The sequence below is a fragment of the Chiloscyllium plagiosum genome, unplaced genomic scaffold (assembly GCF_037043375.1).
Source record: "Chiloscyllium plagiosum isolate Xiang-an unplaced genomic scaffold, Cpla_swu_hap1 HiC_scaffold_3, whole genome shotgun sequence".
NCBI classification, from domain to species: domain Eukaryota; kingdom Metazoa; phylum Chordata; class Chondrichthyes; order Orectolobiformes; family Hemiscylliidae; genus Chiloscyllium; species Chiloscyllium plagiosum.
The window spans coordinates 38938940-38963487 of record NW_028270141.1 but is presented as its reverse complement, the minus strand read 5'-3'; the positions used below and the strand labels follow the sequence as shown (position 1 = coordinate 38963487).

The window sequence follows — 24548 nt, the reverse complement described above, 5'->3', positions numbered from 1 at the left end:
CCCGACAGGGTATTTGCCCCAGTATTTACCCCGACAGGGTATTTGCCCCAGTATTTATCCCCTGACACGGTATTTGCCCCAGTATTTACCCCCTGACACGGTATTTGCTCCGGTATTTCCCCTCTGACAGGGTATTTGACGCAGTATTTCCCCTCTGACAGGGTATTTGCCTCGGTATTTACCCCAACAGGGTATTTGCCCACAGTATTTACTCCCTGACAGGGTATTTGCCCACAGTATTTACCCCCGACAGGGTATTTGCCCACAGTACTTACTCCCTGACAGGGTAATAGCCCACAGTATTTACTCCTTGACAGGGTATTTGACCCAATATGTACCCCGACAGGGTATTTGACCCCGGTATTTACCCCGACAGGGTATTTGCCCACAGTATTTACTCCGTGACAGGGTATTTTCCCCGGTATTTACCCCCGACAGGGTATTTGCCCCGGTATTTACAACCTGACAGGGTATTAGCCCACAGTATTTACCCCCTGACAGGGTATTAGCCCACAGTATTTACCCCCTGACAGGGTATTTGCCCCGGTATTTACCCTCTGACAGGGTATTTGCCCCGGTATATCCCCTCTGACAGTGTATTTGCCTCGGTGTTTACCCCGACAGTGTATTTGCCCACAGTATTTACACCCTGGCAGGGTATTTTCCCCAGTATTTACGCCCTGACAGGGTATTTGCTCACAGTATTTACCCCCTGACAGGGAATGTGCCCACAGTACTTACCCCCGACAGGGTATTTGCCCCAGTATTTACCCTCTGACAGGTATTTGCCCACAGTATATACCCCTGACAGGGTATTTGCCCACAGTATATACCCCCTGACATGGTATTAGCCCACAGTATTTACCCCCTGACAGGGTATTTACCCTGGTATTTACCCACGGACAGGGTATTTGCTCCGGTATGTACCCTCTGACAGGGTATTTACCCCGTTATTTCCCCTCTGACAGGGTATTTGCCTCGGTATTTGCCCCAACAAGGTATTTGCCCATAGTATTTACTCCCTGACGGTATTTGCCCACAGTATTTACCCCCTGGCAGGGTATTTTCCCCAGTATTTACCCCCTGACAGGGTATTTGCCCCGGTATCTACCCTCTGACAGGGTATTTGCCCCGGTATATCCCCTCTGACAGTGTATTTGCCTCGGTGTTTACCCCGACAGGGTATTTGCCCACAGTATTTAGCCCCTGACAGGGAATGTGCCCACAGTACTTACCCCCGACAGGGCATTTGCCCCAGTATTTACCCTCTGACAGGTATTTGCCCACAGTATATACCCCCTGACAGGGTATTTGCCCCAGTATTTACCCCCTGACGGGGTATTTGCCCACAATACTTACCCCATGACAGGGTATTTGCCCCGGTATTTACCCCCTGACAGGGTATTTGCCCCGGTATTTACCCCCTGACAGGGTATTTGCCCACAGTATTTACCCCCTGACAAGGTATTTGCCCACAGTATTCCCCTGACAGGGTATTTGCCCCGGTATATACCCTGACAGGGTATTTGCCCACAGTATTTACACGCTGACAGGGTATTTGACCACAGTATTTACCCTCTGACAGGGTATTTGCCCTGTTATTTATCCCCTGACAAGGTATTTGCCCACAGTATTTACCCCCTGGCAGGGTATTTTCCCCGGTATTTCCCCTCTGACAGGGTATTTGCCCTGGTATTTACCCTCTGACCGGGTATTTGCCCCGGTATATCCCCTCTGACCGGGTATTTGCCCCGGTATATCCCCTCTGACCGGGTATTTGCCCCGGTGTTTACCCCGACAGGGTATTTGTCCACAGTATTTACCCCCTGACAGGCAATGTGCCCACAGTACTTACCCCCGACAGGGTATTTGCCCCAGTATTTACCCTCTGACAGGTATTTGCCCACAGTATATACCCCTGACAGGGTATTTGCCCAGTATATTCCCCCTGACATGGTATTTGCCCGAGTATTTACCCTCTGACAGGTATTTGCCCACAGTATATACCCCCTGACAGGGTATTTGCCCCAGTATTTACCCTCTGACAGGGTATTTGCCCACAGTATTTACCCCATGACAGAGTAATTGCCCCGGTATCTACCCCCTGACAGGGTATTTGCCCCGGTATTTACCCCCAACAGGGTATTTGCCCACAGTATTTACCCCCTGACAGGGTATTTGCACACAGTATTCCCCTGACAGGGTATTTGCCCCGGTATTTACACTGACTCGTATTTGCCCACAGTATTTACCCGTTAGGGTATTTGCCCACAGTATTTACCCCTGTTAGGGTATTTGCCCACAGTATTTACCCCGACAGGGTATTTGCCCCAGTATTTACCCCGACAGGGTATTTGCCCCAGTATTTATCCCCTGACACGGTATTTGCCCCAGTATTTACCCCCTGACACGGTATTTGCTCCGGTATTTCCCCTCTGACAGGGTATTTGACGCAGTATTTCCCCTCTGACAGGGTATTTGCCTCGGTATTTACCCCAACAGGGTATTTGCCCACAGTATTTACTCCCTGACAGGGTATTTGCCCACAGTATTTACCCCCGACAGGGTATTTGCCCACAGTACTTACTCCCTGACAGGGTAATAGCCCACAGTATTTACTCCTTGACAGGGTATTTGACCCAATATGTACCCCGACAGGGTATTTGACCCCGGTATTTACCCCGACAGGGTATTTGCCCACAGTATTTACTCCGTGACAGGGTATTTTCCCCGGTATTTACCCCCGACAGGGTATTTGCCCCGGTATTTACAACCTGACAGGGTATTAGCCCACAGTATTTACCCCCTGACAGGGTATTAGCCCACAGTATTTACCCCCTGACAGGGTATTTGCCCCGGTATTTACCCTCTGACAGGGTATTTGCCCCGGTATATCCCCTCTGACAGTGTATTTGCCTCGGTGTTTACCCCGACAGTGTATTTGCCCACAGTATTTACACCCTGGCAGGGTATTTTCCCCAGTATTTACGCCCTGACAGGGTATTTGCTCACAGTATTTACCCCCTGACAGGGAATGTGCCCACAGTACTTACCCCCGACAGGGTATTTGCCCCAGTATTTACCCTCTGACAGGTATTTGCCCACAGTATATACCCCTGACAGGGTATTTGCCCACAGTATATACCCCCTGACATGGTATTAGCCCACAGTATTTACCCCCTGACAGGGTATTTACCCTGGTATTTACCCACGGACAGGGTATTTGCTCCGGTATGTACCCTCTGACAGGGTATTTACCCCGTTATTTCCCCTCTGACAGGGTATTTGCCTCGGTATTTGCCCCAACAAGGTATTTGCCCATAGTATTTACTCCCTGACGGTATTTGCCCACAGTATTTACCCCCTGGCAGGGTATTATCCCCAGTATTTACCCCCTGACAGGGTATTTGCCCCGGTATCTACCCTCTGACAGGGTATTTGCCCCGGTATATCCCCTCTGACAGTGTATTTGCCTCGGTGTTTACCCCGACAGGGTATTTGCCCACAGTATTTAGCCCCTGACAGGGAATGTGCCCACAGTACTTACCCCCGACAGGGCATTTGCCCCAGTATTTACCCTCTGACAGGTATTTGCCCACAGTATATACCCCCTGACAGGGTATTTGCCCCAGTATTTACCCCCTGACGGGGTATTTGCCCACAATACTTACCCCATGACAGGGTATTTGCCCCGGTATTTACCCCCTGACAGGGTATTTGCCCCGGTATTTACCCCCTGACAGGGTATTTGCCCACAGTATTTACCCCCTGACAAGGTATTTGCCCACAGTATTCCCCTGACAGGGTATTTGCCCCGGTATATACCCTGACAGGGTATTTGCCCACAGTATTTACACGCTGACAGGGTATTTGACCACAGTATTTACCCTCTGACAGGGTATTTGCCCTGTTATTTATCCCCTGACAAGGTATTTGCCCACAGTATTTACCCCCTGGCAGGGTATTTTCCCCGGTATTTCCCCTCTGACAGGGTATTTGCCCTGGTATTTACCCTCTGACCGGGTATTTGCCCCGGTATATCCCCTCTGACCGGGTATTTGCCCCGGTATATCCCCTCTGACCGGGTATTTGCCTCGGTGTTTACCCCGACAGGGTATTTGTCCACAGTATTTACCCCCTGACAGGCAATGTGCCCACAGTACTTACCCCCGACAGGGTATTTGCCCCAGTATTTACCCTCTGACAGGTATTTGCCCACAGTATATACCCCTGACAGGGTATTTGCCCAGTATATTCCCCCTGACATGGTATTTGCCCGAGTATTTACCCTCTGACAGGTATTTGCCCACAGTATATACCCCCTGACAGGGTATTTGCCCCAGTATTTACCCTCTGACAGGGTATTTGCCCACAGTATTTACCCCATGACAGAGTAATTGCCCCGGTATCTACCCCCTGACAGGGTATTTGCCCCGGTATTTACCCCCAACAGGGTATTTGCCCACAGTATTTACCCTCTGACAGGTATTTGCCCACAGTATATACCCCTGACAGGGTATTTGCCCAGTATATTCCCCCTGACATGGTATTTGCCCGAGTATTTACCCTCTGACAGGTATTTGCCCACAGTATATACCCCCTGACAGGGTATTTGCCCCAGTATTTACCCTCTGACAGGGTATTTGCCCACAGTATTTACCCCATGACAGAGTAATTGCCCCGGTATCTACCCCCTGACAGGGTATTTGCCCCGGTATTTACCCCCAACAGGGTATTTGCCCACAGTATTTACCCCCTGACAGGGTATTTGCACACAGTATTCCCCTGACAGGGTATTTGCCCCGGTATACACCCTGACAGGATATTTGCCCACAGTATTTACCCCCTGACAGGGTATTTGACCACAGTATTTACCCTCTGACAGGGTATTTGCCATGTTATTTACCCCCTGACAAGGTATTTGCCCCAGTATTTACCCCCGGCAGGGAATGTGCCCCTGGTATTTACCCCCCGACAGGGAATTTGCCCACAGTATTTACCCTCTTACCAGGTATTTGCCCAGTATTTCCCCTCTGACAGGGTATTTGCCCCGGTTCTTACCCCAAAAGGGTATTTACCCACAGTATTTACTCCTGGCAGGGTATTTGCCCAGTATGTCCCCTCTGACAGGGTATTTGCCAAGGTATTTACCCCTGACAGGGTATTTGGCCACAGTATTTACTCCGTGACAGGGTATTTTCCCCGGTATTTACCCCCTGACAGGGTATTTGCCCTGGTATTTACACTCAGACTGCTATTTGCCCACAGTATTTACCCCTGTTAGGGTATTTGCCCCAGTATTTACCCCCTGACAGGGTATTTATCCCGACAGGTTATTTGCCCCAGTATTTACCCCCTGACAGGGTATTTACTCCGGTATTTCCCCTCTGACAGGGTATTTGCCCCGGTATTTCCCCTCTGACAGGGTATTTGCCGCAGTATTTCCCCTCTGACAGGGTATTTGCCACGGTATTTACATCAACAGGGTATTTTCCCACAGTATTTACCCCTGACAGGGTATCTGCCCCGGTATTTACCCTCTGACAGGGTATTTGCCCCGGTATAACCCCTCTGACAGTGTATTTGCCTCGGTGTTTACCCCGACAGGGTATTTGCCCACAGTATTTACCCCCGGCAGGATATTGTCCCCGGTATTTACGCCCTGACAGGGTATTTGCTCACAGTATTTACCCCCTGACAGGGAATGTGCCCACAGTACTTACCCCCGACAGGGTATTTGCCCCAGTATTTACCCTCTGACAGGTATTTGCCCACAGTATATACCCCTGACAGGGTATTTGCCCACAGTATATACCCCCTGACATGGTATTTGCCCCAGTATTTACCCCGACAGGGTATTTGCCCCGGTATTTACCCCCGACAGGATATTTGTCCACAGTATTTACTCCCTGACAGGGTATTTGCCCTGGTATTTACCCCCTGACAGGGTATTTGCCCTCGTATTTACCCCCGGCAGGATATTGTCCCGGTATTTACCCCCTGACAGGGTATTTGCCCCAGTATTTACCCCCGACAGGGTATTTGTCCACAGTATTTACCCCATGACAGGGTATTTGCCCACAGTACTCCCCTGACAGAGTATTTGCCCACAGTATTTACTCCGTGACAGGGTATTTTCCCCGGTATTTACCCCGACAGGGTATTTGCCCCGGTATTTACCACCTGACAGGGTATTAGCCCACAATACTTACCCCCTGACAGGGTATTTCCCCTTGTATTTACCCCCTGACAGAGTATTTGCCCTCGTATTTACACCCTGACAGGGTATTTGCCCCGGTATTTACCCCGACAGGGTGTTTTCCCACAGTATTTACTCCATGACAGGGTATTTTCCCTGGTATGTACCCCCTGACAGGGTATTTGCCCCGGTATTTACAACCTGACAGGGTATTAGCCCACAGTATTTACCCCCTGACAGGGTATTTGCCCTGGTATTTACCCCTGACACGGTATTTACCCTCTGACAGGTATTTGCCCACAGTATTTACCACCTGACAGTGTATTTGCCCTGGTATTTACCCCCTGACAGGTTATTTACCCCTGACAGGGTATTTGCACAAGTATTTATCCCCTGACAGGGTATTTGCCCCAGTATTTACCCCGACAGGGTATTTTCTCCGGTATGTACCCTCTGACAGGGTATTTGCCCCGGTATTTACCCCAACAGGGTATTTGCCCATAGTATTTACTCCCTGGTGGTATTTGCCCACAGTATTTACCCCCTTGCAGGGTATTTTCCCTGGTATTTACCCCCTGACAGGGTATATGCCCACAGTATTTACCACCAACAGGGTATTTACCCCATGGCAGGGTATTTGCCCACAGTATTTACCCCCTGACAGTGTAGTTGCCCACAGTATTTACCCCCGACAGGGTATTTGCCCCGGTATATCCCCTCTGACAGGGTATTAGCCTTGGTATTAACCCCGACAGGGTATTTGCCCACAGTATTTACTCCCTGACCGGGTATTTGCCCACAGTATTTACTGGCGGCAGGGTATTTGCCCCGGTATTTACCCTGACAGGGTATTTGCCCCGGTATTTACCCCGACAGGGTATTTTCCCCGGTATTTACCACGACAGGGTATTTGCCCACAGTACTTACTCCCTGACAGGGTACTTGCCCACAGTATTTACTCCGTGACAGGGTATTTGACCCGATATTTACCCCGACAGGGTATTTGCCCACAGTATTTACTCCCTGACAGGGTATTTGCCCACAGTATTTACGCCATGACAGGGTATTTGCCCTGGTATTTACCCCGACAGGGTATTTGCCCTGGTATTTACACTCTGACTCGTATTTGCCCACAGTATTTACCCCTGTTAGGGTATTTGCCCACAGTATTTACCCCTGTTAGGGTATTTGCCCCGGTATTTACACTCTGACAGGGTATTTGCCCCGGTACATCCCCTCTGACAGGGTATTAGCCTTGGTATTAACCCCGACAGGGTATTTGCCCACAGTATTTACTCCCTGACAGGGTATTTGCCCACAGTATTTACCGCCAGCAGGGTATTTGCCCCATTATTTACAACCTGACAGGGTATTAGCCCACAGTATTTACCCCCTGACAGGGTAGTGCCCTGGTATTTACCCCCTGACAGGGTATTTGCCCTGGTATTTACACTCTGACTCGTATTTGCCCACAGTATTTACCCCTGTTAGGGTATTTGCCCACAGTATTTACCCCCTGACAGGGTATTTGCCCCAGTATTTACCCCCTGACAGGGTATTTGTCCAAGTATTTATCCCCTGACACGGCTCCCCTGACAGGGTATTTGCCCACAGTATTTACTCCGTGACAGGGTATTTTCCCCAGTATTTACCCCCGACAGGGTATTTGCCCCGGTATTTACAACCTGACAGGGTATTAGCCCACAGTATTTACCCCCTGACAGGGTATTTGCCCTGGTATTTACCCCCTGACAGGGTATTTGCCCTGGTATTTACACTGACTCGTATTTGCCCACAGTATTTACCCGTTAGGGTATTTGCCCACAGTATTTACCCCGACAGGGTATTTGCCCCAGTATTTACCCCGACAGGGTATTTGCCCCAGTATTTATCCCCTGACACGGTATTTGCCCCAGTATTTACCCCCTGACACGGTATTTGCTCCGGTATTTCCCCTCTGACAGGGTATTTGACGCAGTATTTCCCCTCTGACAGGGTATTTGCCTCGGTATTTACCCCAACAGGGTATTTGCCCACAGTATTTACTCCCTGACAGGGTATTTGCCCACAGTATTTACCCCCGACAGGGTATTTGCCCACAGTACTTACTCCCTGACAGGGTAATAGCCCACAGTATTTACTCCTTGACAGGGTATTTGACCCAATATGTACCCCGACAGGGTATTTGACCCCGGTATTTACCCCGACAGGGTATTTGCCCACAGTATTTACTCCGTGACAGGGTATTTTCCCCGGTATTTACCCCCGACAGGGTATTTGCCCCGGTATTTACAACCTGACAGGGTATTAGCCCACAGTATTTACCCCCTGACAGGGTATTAGCCCACAGTATTTACCCCCTGACAGGGTATTTGCCCCGGTATTTACCCTCTGACAGGGTATTTGCCCCGGTATATCCCCTCTGACAGTGTATTTGCCTCGGTGTTTACCCCGACAGTGTATTTGCCCACAGTATTTACACCCTGGCAGGGTATTTTCCCCAGTATTTACGCCCTGACAGGGTATTTGCTCACAGTATTTACCCCCTGACAGGGAATGTGCCCACAGTACTTACCCCCGACAGGGTATTTGCCCCAGTATTTACCCTCTGACAGGTATTTGCCCACAGTATATACCCCTGACAGGGTATTTGCCCACAGTATATACCCCCTGACATGGTATTTGCCCCAGTATTTACCCTCTGACAGGTATTTGCCCACAGTATATACCCCCTGACAGGATATTTGCCCCAGTATTTACCCTCTGACAGTTAATTGCCCCGGTATTTACCCCCTGACATGGTATTTGCCCCGGTATTTACCCCCTGACAGGGTATTTGCCTACAGTATTTACTCCGACAGGGTATTTGCCCCGGTATTTACCCCCTGACAGGGTATTTGCCCTGGTATTTACCCCCTGACAGGGTATTTGCCCACAGTATTTACCCCATGACAGGGTATTTGCCCCATTATTTACCCCCGACAGGGTATTTGCCCCATTATTTACCCCCGACAGAGTATTTGCCCACAGTATTCCCCTGACAGGGTATTTGCCCACAGTATTTACTCCGTGACAGGGTATTTTCCCCGGTATTTACCCCAACAGGGTATTTGCCCCGGTATTTACCACCTGACAGGGTATTAGCCCACAGTATTTACCCCCTGACAGGTTTTTTGCCCTGGTATTTACCCCCTGACAGGGTATTTGCCCAGGTATTTACCCCCTGACAGGGTATTTGCCCACAGTATTTTCCCCTGTTAGGGTATTTGCCCACAGTATTTACCCCCTGACAGGGTATTTACCCGACAGGGTATTTGCCCACAGTATTGATCCTTGACAGGGTATTTGCCCACAGCATTTACCTCCTGACAGGGTATTTGCCCCGGTATTTACCCCGACAGGGTATTTGCCCTGGTATTTCCCCTCTGACAGGGTATTTGCCTCGGTATTTACCCCAACAGGGTATTACCCCACAGTATTTACTCCCTGACAGGGTATTTGCCCACAGTATTTACCCCCAGCAGGGTATTTTCCCCGGTATTTACCCCCTGACAGGGTATTTGCCCACAGTATTTACCCCCTGACAGGGTATTTGGCCCAGTATTTCCCCTCTGACAGGGTATTTTCCTCGGTATTTACCCCAACAGGGTATTTGCCCACAGTATTTACTCCCTGACAAGGTATTTGCCCACAGTATTTACCCCCTGGCAGGGTATTTTCCCTGGTATTTACCCCCTGACAGGGTATTTGCCCACAGTATTTACCCCCAGCAGGGTATTTTCCCCGGTATTTACCCCCTGACAGAATATTTGCCCACAGTATTTACCCCCAGCAGGGTATTTTCCCTGGTATTTACCCCCTGACAGAGTATTTGCCCACAGTATTTACCCCCAGCAGGTTATTTTCCTCGGTATTTACCCCTGACAGGGTATTTGCCCTGGTATTTACCCCCGGCAGGGTAGTTGCCCACAGTATTTACCCCTGACAGGGTATTTGCCCACAGTATTTACCCCCTGACAGGGTATTTGCCCCGGTATTTACCCCCTGACAGGGTATTTGCCCACAGTATTTACCCCTGACAGGGTATTTTCCCCGGTATTTACCCCCTGACAGGGTATTTGCCCACAGTATTTACCCCTGACAGGGTATTTGCCCTCACCTATCACGGAGCCCACCGCCGCACTCTCCATGTAGAAGCTGAGGAAAGGGCAAGTTGATGGAGAAGGTAAATTCCGGGCCGACCCGCCGCCGCCGCCGCCGCCGCCGCCGCCTCGGCCCCCGGTCCCGGACGGTCTCCCCCTCCGGCCCCGGCTCGACTCCCCGCGGATCTCCCACCGGTCTCCGGCCCCCTGCTCCCTCCGAGGGCGGCTCTGGCCCGGCCTAGGGGCTGGGGGCGGCCTCCACTCAGCCCGGGACCCCGGCGCCTGCTCGTCGCCGCTCTCCGCCTCCCAGTCCGACATGGTCCGCTACCGTCGGGGGCGCGCACACCTGCCCACCTTATGAGGGCACGCGCAGGAGCGAGCACACCTCGGGGAAGCGCACCTCCATTGCATCTCTCCTCAAAGTCATCAGTCTCTCCTGAACAGATCAATAACCTGCAAACTAATCAATAATCTATAAACCCATCAATGATCTCCAAACCCATCAATGTGCCCTAAACTGATCAATAACTAAACTCATCCATAATCTCCAAATCTATCAATAACCTCCAAACCCATTAGTATGCCCTAAACCAATCAATAACTAAACCCATTAATAACCTCCAAACCTATCAATAACCTCCAAATCAATTGATAACCTCCAAATCCATCTATGTGCCCTAAACTGATCAATAACTACCAAACCCATCAATAACCTCTGAACCAATCAAAAACTACCGAATTCATCGATAACCTCCATAACCATCAAAAATTGGTCCCTTCAGAAACTAGACAAGTTACAATCCCATGTGCCTGTTACATTATAGATTGTGGAAACTGCTTAATATCACTAGCTAGTTACATCTCTTATTTTTCTTTTGATTTATTCCTTAACTGTATCTGTTTGCCTGACTTTGTGTAAGTGAGGGATAGCGTCAAAGACAGTTGGGTTTAAATCGTGAACATGAATTGGATTACCTTGTTGTTTAACTTTGCTCTGCTAAAGTGACGGTAAAAGTAATTGTTAATTCTTTTGTTTAAGCTATATGCTTGATGTCTGATATTGGTTATTCAAAATGTATCATTAAGATCTACTGGGGCAAATTTGACGGTCATTGAATTTTAATTTTACGGCAAACACAGGAATGAGAGACTGACTTGGCTGTTTGTGTTTAGGTCATTACAACATTCCATCATAATCATATTGCTGTTTGTGGGAGCCTGCTTTGGACTAATTAACTGCCACATGTCCTATACTATATTGGGAGAAAGTGAGGACTGCAGATGCTATGTGGCACTGGAAAAGCACAGCTGGTCAGGCAGCATCTGAGGAGCAGGAGAATAAACATTTCAAGCTCTTTTTCTTTATCCTGATGAAGAGCTTATACTTTAAACGTTGACTCTCCTGCTCCTCAGATGCTTCCTGACCGGCTGTGCTTTTCCAGCGACATGTCCTATATTATCAACAGTAACTACTGCTAGACTTTAAGCAGTATCTGAGCAGAGAGCTGACAATCGTGCAACTACCTGGCCCTTACAGAGAGCCAAGACAAAGATAGTGGGCCTAATACCCTCCTTCAGAGCTATTCTTGATTTCCACATTGAATACACTGTATGAGAAGCTGCCGGGAGGCTAACCGTATAGGACTGTATGTCTCACATGTGGTCCTTTCAACAAGATTCTCCACTTTTCTCAGGCACTGAATAGAAAATCTATGCCAAAGTATTCAAAACTAGAACTCCTTTTGCTCCTTTTCTAATGGAGAGGCCTTTAGACTCCAACCTCAACCACTTGCTGATGGTTATTTGATGACTGACATGGACAAGATGGCCCAAAGGGCCTGTTTCTACACTATAAAAACTCTACAACACTATGTGACAACCAATTCCTTCTGCATCTGGAGCTGCCTGTTATCTGGGATTCTTGTTTCCTCAACTTAAGATAAAAGTAAGATGTTCACAAAGAAACAGGAATTGTCCAGAAAAAAAGGAATCTTATAAATGAAATCAACTCCAAAACACTGGGAGTAGTAAAACTTGCTGAAGAATAAACAAAAGCAGGATTTGATTTCTCTTGGTTTATTAGGCTTCGAGAAAAGATGTCATTACCTTATTAAAGAAGCCAGAATTGATCTGTCACTGAACAAATAAATTAAACAAATCTAAATCTTACCGCAATCAAGTTATTTAAGGCAAAATGACATACTTCCATGTAATAAATTACTTGTGAAACAATTTATGAAAATTACTCAAATAGGATTTGAATTGACACTAAGCCCAAGTAAAATTGATCTTAAAAGACCCTTATTATTTTTCAGGAGCCTCTGTTACATTAGGGATTCATCTTTAGTCTTCACATTTGTTAGAACATCAGGCAAGAAAGGCACCATATACAGATCAAATAAGAAAAAGAATCATTGGCTGTAAAACCTATATATCCTTTACATATTATACAGTTTGTAAAATTTACAGACTGAGTTTTGATGAATGGAAATTCAGACTCATTCATTGTAGTTTTTAAGTTTTTAGTGATTATTTACAAATGTCTACATATGCCAAATAAGTTAAAATTTTAAGAAGACGATGAGGAAATTACTTTTTCGCTGTCTTGACAATGTCAGGTAACATTATGGCAAAAATTTATAGTGAGCTATATGCAGCTATATCAGTCATGTAACATAAATATGCAAAATCAATAGAGTAGTGAGATAGTGGGAGTCTTCATCCATTGGTGGGAAAAAATGTAAAAGGATAAGGACTGGAGTAATTCCTGAAATGTGTATAAGAGAACTTTACCAATCACTCTGTTTCCAGCCTAACAAAGAATAGAACAGTGTTAGATCTGATTTTTGGGAATAACATGGAGCATTTTCAGTGGGAAGCTAGCAGTTAGGAACTTGTGATCATATTGGAGTAGCTATGGAAAAGGACAAGGAACTATTAAATGTCAAAACACTCAAAGAAGTAGATTAATCTCAGTGAAGTTAAAGCAGATTGGAGTTAAAACCTGGCAGGTAAATCAATAAGTGATCAATAAGAGACCTTCAAATGGAAGAAGGTTTGATAAACATACTCCTGCGATGAGCTCCTTAGTGAACTAAAGAAATTGGCATTAAAATTAAACAGAAGAATAACAATGATCATAAAAGTCAGATTCATAATAAATAAGGGATCTAGTTGAGCACAGAAACTGCAAAAGAAATGTAAAAAAGGAATGGCAGTAAGCAGAAAGTATGTAAACAGATAAGTGGTGAATGGAAATGTGGTTCCAATGTCAATTTAAGCCCATAAATTCTAAAGGGGTAGTCAATGGAAGTGAGGTGGGACCAATTAAGAGCCATAAAGGAGAGATGCTTGGGAGAGGGAGCTTGCTGTTTTCACTTGAGAAGACATTGCTGCCAAGGTGACATTCAGTGAGGATACAGAAGAAAAATTGGATAAATAAAAATAACAAAAGTAATTATGTAGAAAAGTCACCCAGTCTGGACCTCAGGTTAATGAGGGGACTAAAGATGAGAATTGTGGAAGCTCTGGACACAATCTTCCAAATTTTTTGGATATGGAGTTGATTGTCGGGGATAAGAGGACCACAGATGTTACTCCTCTGTCCCAAAAGGATTTTAACCCAACAACAATAGGCCAGTTAGACAAACATCAGTCGTGGGGATATTTCTTTAAACTGTAATTCCAGTGCATTGCCACTTAGAAAAATATGGGTCAATAAATGAAACTCAGCACACATTTGTTAAAGCAAGATCATCTCTAGAAGAAGTTATTAAATTCTTTGATGAAGTAATGGAAAGGATGTTGTAGTGGATACATGTTGGAGCATTTAAGAGGCAATTGATAAAGTGTCACACAATATAATTGTTAAGAAAATTAAATCCTAAGGATTAAGGAGGCAGCAGCAGTGTGGATACAAAGTGCCTAAGGGTCAGAAGGTAGAGAGTAGTTGTGAACGGTTGTTTTTCGGGTTGGAAGGTAATATACAGGGTGTTCTTTAGGATCATTATTAGGACCATTGCTCTTTTTATTCTGCATTAATGACCTGGATTTGTACATGCAAAGCTAATTTCACAGAAGCAAATGATCAAAATTAGAAATGTGGTAAAAAAATGATGAGGATAGTAAGACCTCAGGAAAACAAAGCAGGCTAGAAAAATGTGCAGACTTGTGGCAGATAAATTAATTGTAGAGAAGTGTGAAGAGATGAATTTTGGTACGAACATTTGAGGTATTTTATGGGGCTCAAAGTAGAAAGGTCACCCAGTTTGGACCTCAGGTTAATGAGGGAACTAAAGATGGGAATTATGGAAGCTCTGGATACAATCTTACAAACTTTTTGGGTACAGGATTGGTTGGCAGAGGACAAGAGGATCACAGATGTTACACCTCTGTTCCAAAAAGATTTAAACCCAACAATTCTAGACCAGTTAGACAAACATCGGTGGTGGGGATATGTCTTGCGACTGTAAATTCTAGGTGAACAACAAGGAAATCTGGGCGGGGGTTCATGTACACACACCTTTGCAGGGGCTGCAAAAGCAAATCATCTAGAATGACGAGCTTTATAAATAAAGTCATTTTGTACAAAAACAAAATTAAGCTAAACCTCTATAAAAACTTTTTAGGCATCAATTGGAGCATTTTGTCAAATTTGACACTTTAGAAATTGATGTCAAGTGCTTGAGAAGGTGCAGAGAGGCTTTACTGGAATGGTATTAGGGATGAGGGACTTGAATAATGTAGAAAGACTGGAGAGGCTGAGATTGTTTTCTTTATGACAGAGAAGGTTAATAGGTGATTGCATAGGGGTTGTCAAAATTATTAAGAGTTTTGATAGAGTAGACAGGGAGAAACTGTTTCCATTGGCAAGAGCATCAGTAGCTAGATTTGATAGCTAGATAAAGTTTGGCAAATCAAACTTGTAGATGAGGCAACGCAGTGAGTTACAATGATATGGAATGCACAATCTGACAGGGAGGTGGAAGATTTAATAATATCCATACAAAAGCAATTGGGCAATTACTGGAAGGAAAACATTCACATGGTTAAGAAGAAAATATACTGAGAGTGTAACAAATTGAATAACTCTTCTGATTGTGTGATAGGCTGAATAGCCTCCTCCTGTGCTGTAAAATGCTATGTGTTTTACACTAAGATCAATCATGCAGCAAATTGTGCTTCAAGGCAGCATCTGGATCCACCAGCTCAGCTGCTGTTCGACATGGTATTGTACAACTAATTGGTACAAATATCATAATCATAGATTAACAAAATTACATACAAAACATTCAATAGTGAGCTCATATTTTCTGTGAAGCATCAACATTTCATTCTATTGGAAAACTGCACATCAAAAATTTTATCTGTTCGATAAGAAGTCTCATCACTTAATTCATATTGCACTCCGCAGCAATGAGACTTTTAGCTCTGGCACTCTCTGAATTTTAATCTTGCAGACTACCCTTACACTTTCCTCAGCAAAGGTAAGGTTAAACTAGAATACAGTTTTAAAATAAAGTTATCAACAGTTTACCAAAATATATAGGAATAAACTTTCAAAAGGGTGGTGAATGAGTGTGTTTGCCTTGTAACAGACACACTGATCATTGTACCTCACATGTAGCTGAAAGATACTTCTGATGTAAACAGTAACCATTACCTGGACAAAATAATTGCATGTTACAATTGGCTTGAAAGCCTTGAGATGCAACATCACTGAACATGTGCTGTAAATAATAATAGTTTTAATCTGTTCAGACAGTTGATTAAATGTACTCTGGTCCATCCTCAAACAATTTCTGTGCACATTTCTTACAAGAATAATGCCTGCTATATCAGCAGAAACAGGCTGTTTTAATCATAACACTGTAAACAGATATCATTTCAAATTTAACATGCATTTTTCATGCAACTAGCTCATAACTGCTCCTACAAGTGCCTTTCTGATTTGTTCAGATCCTTGCATGTGAAAGTTTCACAATATGTCTCATCCTCAGCGACAGTCCACTTGCTGATATATTTCAGAAAGTGAAGCCAGAGTCAAAAGGAAAGCTTCTTCTGATGTCATTTTAGTTGAACATGAGACAGGCTCAAGGGGCTTGATGGCTCCTTACTTCGGCTAAAGTGCTGATGGGTTCTGGTTAAATCCATCCTCAGTGAGACATTGGCTTCCAGCATCTCTGCACCAGTCTCCTCATCTCTCGGCAAAAGAAGTGAATCTGCCAATTCAGAGTAGTGCTCTTGGTTCACCTTGTAGCTGCTGCCAGTGGTGGGGACTCTCAGACTGTGTGTGGATTGGATCAGATTTTGCACAGACAGTGAGTGCTCTAAGGGTTTTTCTGTGAGTGAGCAATCTCTGACCAAAGATTCGTTCTCCGCACTTTGGCTTCTCTTCCACTGTGTCTCCTGAATGAGGTTAATTCCTGCTCCTTGACCAGCAGGAGGGCAGGAGGTGGCATCTCTGGTGGTTGGGATAATCTGGAGAGGTGTTGCCCTGCACACATTCTGAATTGGTGACAATTGTAGTGTTGGCATGGCAACTTTGGCTGATGGAACCATTCGATTTACTGCAGACATTGTGGGTCCATCACTGTCAGTAGTTGGAGGAACCTGAGGGTGCATGACTGAGCTGATGGTGCAGCAAGAGGGAACACATGGATCATTAGGTGATAGGATGTGCTGTAATCCCCTCGAACTTGTGGATCTTGACATGCAACCACCAAACTGTGCTGAATTAGGCCCATCTAAAGGACTTTGGTAATCAGATGTCTGATCAGACTCAAATACTGGCATCTGCAGTGAGGCGAGTGTTAGTGCTGAGACAGAGCCTGTGTGCAGACACTGCCTGTAGATATCCAGGAGACAGTCGAGCTTTGATTCGATAGACTGTACCTGCAAAGATAAATGTCACCGTTTCACAATCAGCACATAACTGCCCAAGATCACGAATATCATGACTTTCGCAACATGAAACCTGACCTCGATTAGAGATGGTAGAATCAATGGTTTAATTCCAAAACATACAGGTTACAGGCTAGACGATCAATGGAACATTTTTTGTTTACTTGCGGGATGTGGATGCCATTGATAGGCCAGCATTTATTGCCCATTTCACTTTGTCCTTCAGAAAGTGGTGGTTAGCTGCCTTCTTGAATTACTGCAGTCCCACTGTGGGTGGACCCAGAATGCCATTAGGAAGGAATTCCAGGATTTTGACTTTGGGATACTGCAGGAATAGCAATATATTTTCAAGTCAGGATGGTGAATAGCTTGGAGGGGACCTTGCAGCTGATGCTGTTCCCACATATCTGCTGCCCTTGTTCTTCCAAATGGAAGAAGCTATGGTTTGGAAGGTTCTGTCAAAGGAGGTTTGGTGAATTTCTGCAGTGCTCCTTCTAGAATGGACACACTGCTGCTACTGAGCATGGATGGTGGAGGGACTGGGCATTTGTTTATTGGGTGCCAATCAAGAGGGCTGCTTTGTCCTCCATAGTGTCAAGTTTCTTGAGGATCTTGTCATTTCTTGACAGAGCTGCATTCATCCAGGCAGATATTCCATCACACTCATGAATTGTGCCTTGTAGATTATGTACAGGCCTTGAGGAATCAGGAAGTGAGTTACTCACTTCTGGATTCCTAGCCTCTGATTTACTTTTGTAGTTACTGTATTTAAATGGAAAGTCTAGTTCAAGTTCTGGTCAATGGTAACCCCCAGTATGTTGATAGTGGGGAAATCAGTGATTCACTCTCAAACATGCAGATTAAAGACTGGAGATCGATGGATTAACCCCCAAATACCAGATTAGAGACTAGAGAATTGATGGATTAACATGCAATTATCCAGTCTATTCGTGGAAAAAACAATATTCTTAAATGACATTCATAATTACAGAGCTGTTATTTTGGTTGTGTACTTCTTTACGAATGGGAAAGGATGCTTGGAAGTAACTGGAATGATTTCCAAATGGTACATTGATTTTACCTGTTTTTCAACTTTTACCACCCGTCCCATCATGCTGAGATCATCAGTGGCATTAATGTCTGGTGGGACTTTCTCACGTGACCTCTTGTCTGTTGTGAGCTGTCCTCTTCCAAGCATATGATCCACACTACATTAAACAAAATAAAGAAATTCAGGAAGCTTTCACATACCCATTGAAAATTGAATCTCTCATAGTGGTCTCTTGAAATAGCGATGATTAAATACACCTTGTAATGATATTGTCTTGTAGAAACACTTATCAGGAAACCAGATATCTCACAGACTGAAATCTTTAAGCAAAGGGTCTAAAAGTCTGAAGCCACAGCTTGAACAATAGAATCATCCTGACCATTATTCCACAACTAATCACATCAAAGTTTATTTGATCCATTTGTATTTCATGTGAGATGGATGGGTAATATCAGCACATGGAGCTGATTTTCCTCAATAGTGAGTTATGTGTTCCTTTTAGACCCAGAGATGAGTGCCCCAGTGAACCTTTGAGAACTCATTCACCCAAATGTGAGAGAGTCCAGAAGAAATCAGTGAGTGAAAACTTTTGCAGTTCACGGCAAATAGGGGTGAAGCGCAATTAGGTGCAATTCTGGAAATGAAAGGGATGGACAGACACAGTAGGTTTAGTTTAACATTGGGAAATTGGGTATATTGGCTTTTCTGGTCACCTCAAAATCATCACACTGATCTTTGAAAAATATGGAAGTTGGGCAGTTGCAGAAATTGGCAGCCCTCCCAACATTTTGACATTACCAATCCCCAGTAAAATATGCAAATGATGATGGTGCTGGTCCAAAGTGGAGTTCTTTATGAAGACATAAAGCTGCATTCAGACCAATTCTACTGAGCTTGTTAACAACCCCATCATCTGAGATTTTCTGTGACCACTGGATTTCACAAGTTACAGATATAAAGTGGTTTGGGAGTCATTTGTGCCAATTTAAACAAGTCAGCACAAAGGTGGTATAACAAGACTTGGCACCTTGACCATGGTTGAATGTTTTAGCATATTCCGCTGGGGAAGGTGGCAGTGTCTGCATGTTTTTGTTTTAATTTTATAATCTTGAAGATCTTTCGTATGTCTTCAAAATGGTGAATAAAGACTGATTCTGAGAGCAAGCAGATTTTTGTTGTGGCTGGAAAAATAACCTGAAAGGAAACAAAACAGTAAAACTTGTGAAATGACACACACAAAATTGAGAACCATCAGAATCACCAGTATATTCAATTCCAAATATTACTGTGTTTTTAACTGATGGTCCCTCTCTAATTTGCAGTGCTGATTCTCAGAACCTTCACTCCACAGTGTTATTCATATAACAATATGCAGGTAGTGGCAACAAAAATTCTACACTCCATTGTTTTTGAGTATTGCAAAATTAAATATTCAAAAGAGTTTTGCAAATGTTGATTTTCCCTTGAATTGGTATTTTCGTGAACTATCCTGATGAGTGCAAGATTAAATGCTTACAGGAAAGATATTGTTTGACTTGAAAGGATTTACAAAGATGTTTCCAGATATGGGGCTTTGAGCTATAAGGAGAGGCTGAATAGGCTGGGCCTATTTTCCCTGGAGCATCAGAGGTTGACGTCACAGAAGATCATAAAATCTTGAAGGGCAATGATAAAGTGAATAGTTAAAGTTAAGTGACTCCCTAGAGTAGGGGAGTCTAAACTGGAGGCGATAGGTTTAAGTTGAGAGGGGAAAGATTTAAAAGTGACCTAAGGGGCAACGTTTTCATGAAGAGGGTGGTGCGTGTATGGAATGAACTGTCAGAGGAAGTGGCGAAGGCTGATATAATTACAATACTTAAGAGCTACCTGGATGGGTATATGAATAGGAAAGGTTCAGAGAATTCCACCATCCCACCACTCTTTGGCTAAAGAAAATTCTTGTTATCTCAGTTCTAAATGGCCTAACCTGCTTCCTTAAACTGCGAGACCTGGTTTTGGACATTGGGATCATTTGTCCTACATTTACCATGTCTAGTCCTACGAGAATTTTATAGATTTCTATGATGTGCCGGTTCATTCTTCTGAACTCTGGTTAATATAATCCCAACTTCCCTCCCTAATGGCATAGTGAGTCAACCTACAACAGGTGGACTGCAGCAGTTCATGAAGACAGCTCACTACCACCATCTCAAGGGCAGCTAGGAATGGGCAATAAATGCTGGCCAACCAGCAACACCCACATCCCACTAAAAAATGAACAAATAAAAAAAAGATCCAGTTTCTCTTTATACGTCAGTCCTGTCATGCCAGGAATCAGTCTTTGTTGCACTCTGTCAAATGGCCAGTACATCCTTCCTCAGATAAGGAGACCTAAACTGCACACAATACTCGAAGTATGGTCTTACCAAGGTCTTGTTAAATTGTGGCAAGGCATCCCTGCTCCTGTACTCAAACCAGAATGGTGGGTGGGGGGCCTGGCCTGACAAGGAATTTTCCATCAGCATCCATATCAACCATCGTCAATTCCGGTTTTAATTAGAGCTATAGGTTCAAGTCTCTATGGAGCAAGCTGCCAATTTCCTTGGCATGCTGCACTGAGAAACTCAACTGGGATGGGGATAGGATTAGGAAGTTATCCTGATGAGATCTCTGAGGATTCTCGTTACTTCTCTGACCTCTGTTTTCTCTGAACATACCTCCACATGCCTGGAATTTTCCTCTTGTATCCTCCTGAATGTTTGCTTTCCTACCCTGCTTTGTATTTTTAAGGCCCAGAACCCCAGAGACATTTTTGACTTCCAATTCCAACATGTGTTGTTTTTAAATGGAGGGCTGCCACAGAAAACACTGCAGATTTAAATTCACTCACTGTACGGAAAAGTCCTGAGCGAAGCCCATAGAATGTTGCACTTGTAAATTATTTGGGAACCTTCAAACAGGGGTATAGACTTAAAAAGAAGAAATAACAGGGGGGGGGGGGGGGGGGGGGGGGGGCTGACTATCTCTCCCATCTTGGTAGAAAGCCAAATCTTGCAAACATGTCTGTTTTATTCATTCACGGGATGTGAGTATTGCTGACTAGCTAGCATTTAATGTCTATTCCAGAGGGCAGTTACGAGTCACGTGTTTCCAGATCAGGTAATGTTGGCAACTTCCTTCCCTAAAAGGCATTACTAGATGAGATGGGGTTTTCTGACAATCGACATTTGATAGTGGTCATCATGAGACTTTTAATTCCAGACTTTTTAAATTGAATTTAAAATTCCAATATCTGTGATGTTGGGATTCAAACCAGATCCCAGAATATTACCTGGGCCTCTGGATTAACTACTGAGCCACTAAGCCACTAATACCACTAAGTCATTACCTCCCGCATTATCCTCGGGAAATGTACAAAACATGGTTAAATAAACAGTTTCAACTTTACTGGTATGGACTAGTGGAACTAAATGCTGTCAGGTGTGTACCAGACTGGATTTGAATGTTTGTGGTCTGTGAAACTCACAGTTGAAGAATTATCCCCTAGTTTCTCCATGCTACAATTAAATAATCTCTCTAACTAAGTGCTGAAATCCAGTTAAAAGGAAAACTGCACCACAAAAGGATTTATTCACACCCATGAATGCTGGAATTCAATCTCAATTGAAATGAAACAGAACTTCAGAATCTCAACCAATTGGCAAATCTAAGGATCTTGAAGCCGACTGTCCACCTACCAACCGGTAACTGGCCACCTACCAACCAGTAACTGTCCACTTACCAACCAGTAATGCCCTCAACAATCAACTGGCTGCATTTCATGAGAAATTCAGGAACAGGTCAGTATGTACCTTTCAAAAAAAAAAGCTTTTGGACTTATCCCTTATTTTTATTTTGTTGCATTACTAATTCTTTCTGCGTCTATCAAGGAACAAGCTTAACATGGTTAACTCAAGAAAGCCTGGTGAAATTGGGTTCTTTTGAAACATAAGTTTATCTGGATCTGGGAGCTAGGTACTCACAAGGGAAGGAGTTATTTAATAAATTAACCTTGTTGCAACCAAGGTGGATAGATTAATAAAGAAAGGGAACCAGTTCATCTCTCCATACGCAGGGGTTTAACCATGTACGGTATCCTATCATTGTAATGAATTAGGGAACATCACCCAAGCTCTACTCGTAATAGTATTGTCAGTAAATGTGGATATATTACAATTTATTCTATCTTCTAAGTCATTACAATTGGTGAAGCCCAAGCACTGATCCTTACGGTAAGATCCTGCCACCTTGAACATGGTCCATTTATTCCTGCCCTCAGCTCTCTGCTTTTTACCAATTCTCCAAGAATGGTAATATTTTAACCTCAACTTGATAAGCACATATCTTGTGCAACAATTTTTCTTCTGGCACGTTATTGGAAATCAAAATATGCTACATCTACTAATTTCCCTTTTAGCTACCATACTAGTTTTATGTGCAAAACACTGTTTTGATTGTCAAATATCATTTCCCTTTCATACACCCAACCTGTTCCTAGTATGTTTTACTATGTTCCCTGCCGTTGCTTGTTTAATAAAATATTTAAACATTTACCAGAAGATTGATGTCAGAATAATTGGTTTGTGGTGCTGTCTGTCTGTCTCTCTCTCTTCTTGAATTGTGATGTTACATTTGTTAGTTTCTACTCCAGTGGGACTCTTCCATGATCTAACAAATTCTGATGATTTCTGCAGTCATCTCTTTTAGAATACTAAAACATAGGCCATTGGGTCAAGCGGAATTGTTGGCTTTTATTTCCTTTAATTTCTCCAGTCCTTTATCTTAATTAATATTAGTTCCATTAAGTTCCTTACTATTAATGAGATCCTTGGTTAATCAGCATTTTTCTTAGCCTTGTTCAGCTTCTACTTTGAAGACAGGTGCAAAATACTAATTTTATGTCATAGAGTGGTTTAGCATGGCAACAGACCTGTTGGTCCAACTAGTCCATGCTAACCAGATATCCTAAATTAATCTAGTCCCATTTGTGAGCATTTGGCTCACATCCCTCTAAAACTTTCCTATTCATATACCCATCCAGATGCCTTTTGAATGTTGTAATTTCACCAATGTTCACCAAATCCTCTGGCAGTTGATTCCATACATCGACCAGCCCCTGCACGAAAAAATACCTCTTAGGTCCCATTTATATCTTTCACCTCTCACCCTAATCCTATGCCTTCTAGTTTTGGACTTCCCTGCCCTAGGAAAAAGACTTCGACTATTCATTCTATTCGGGCTCCTCATGATTTTATGAACCTCTATAAAGTCACCCCTTAGTCTCCTATGCTCCAGGGAAAATAGTCCCAGCCTATTCAGCCTCTTCTTATGGCTCAAACTCTCCAATTCCAGCAAGATCCTTGTAAATCTTTCTTGAACCCTTTCAAGTTTAACAACATCTTTCCTGTAGCAGGGAGGCCAGAACTGTATGCATTATTCCATAAATGGCCTAATCAATGTCCTGTACAGCCACAACGTGACATCCCAACTCCTGTACTCAATGCACTGACCAATGAAGGTAAATGTACCAAATGCCTTCTTCAGTACCCTGTCTATCTGCAACTCCATCCGTAAAGAACTATGAATCCACACTTCAAGGTCTCTTTGTTCAGCAACATTCCCCACGATCCTACCATGAAGTGTTTAAATCCTGCCTTGACTTGCCTTACCAAAATGGTAACACCTCACATTTATCTAAATTAAACTCCATCTGCTATTTCTCGGCCAATTGGCCCAACTGATCAAGGTCCTGTTGTAATCTAAGATATCCTCCTTCACTGTTTACTATGCTTCTGTCACCTTTTTATTCCCTTTAGTAATTTAGTCTGTCAGTCTCTAAGGAATCCATGTTTACTTTTGCTACTCCATATTACATTTCTGTAAAAACTCTGATAATCTGTTTTCATATTTCTTTTTAGCTTACTCTCATATTCAATTTGTCTTACTTAATATCCACTTCTGGTCATCCTTCACTGGTTTCAAAATTTCTCCCAACCTTCACGTTAGTCCTTTCTTTGGCAACAATGCAAACCTCTCCTTTTAATCAAATTCTATCCTTAACATCTATAGTTAGCCTCAGAGGGATTGATTTCTTAATGGAATTTTACATTTCTCAATGAAGACCATATTTGTTGAAAATTATAAAGTATTTCTCTAGAATGTCCTAATGCTTAGCTATTATTATATCTTTTAATCTGGTTTCCAACTGGCCTGAGCCAACTTGCACATCACTCCT

General features: G+C 44.0%; 2 protein-coding genes across 2 annotated transcripts in view; both read right to left on the bottom strand.

Annotated features, from left to right (window-relative positions):
- Positions 1-10659, bottom strand: part of ddx43 (DEAD (Asp-Glu-Ala-Asp) box polypeptide 43) — a 95924-nt gene extending 85265 nt beyond the window's left edge. Inside the window, exon 1 of the mRNA XM_043680581.2 lies at positions 10359-10659. Within this exon, the coding sequence (XP_043536516.2) occupies positions 10359-10659 (301 nt within the window). The remainder of the gene's footprint in view (positions 1-10358) is intronic.
- Positions 10660-12407: 1748 nt separating this feature from the next.
- The window catches only part of LOC122542620 (potassium voltage-gated channel subfamily KQT member 5-like), a 243620-nt gene continuing 231479 nt past the window's right edge, over positions 12408-24548 (bottom strand). Inside the window, exons 12-13 of the mRNA XM_043680603.2 lie at positions 18326-18452; positions 12408-17235 (exon numbers count right to left, since the gene is read on the bottom strand). Of these exons, the coding sequence (XP_043536538.2) occupies positions 16408-17235; positions 18326-18452 (955 nt within the window). The 3' untranslated portion in view covers positions 12408-16407. The remainder of the gene's footprint in view (positions 17236-18325; positions 18453-24548) is intronic.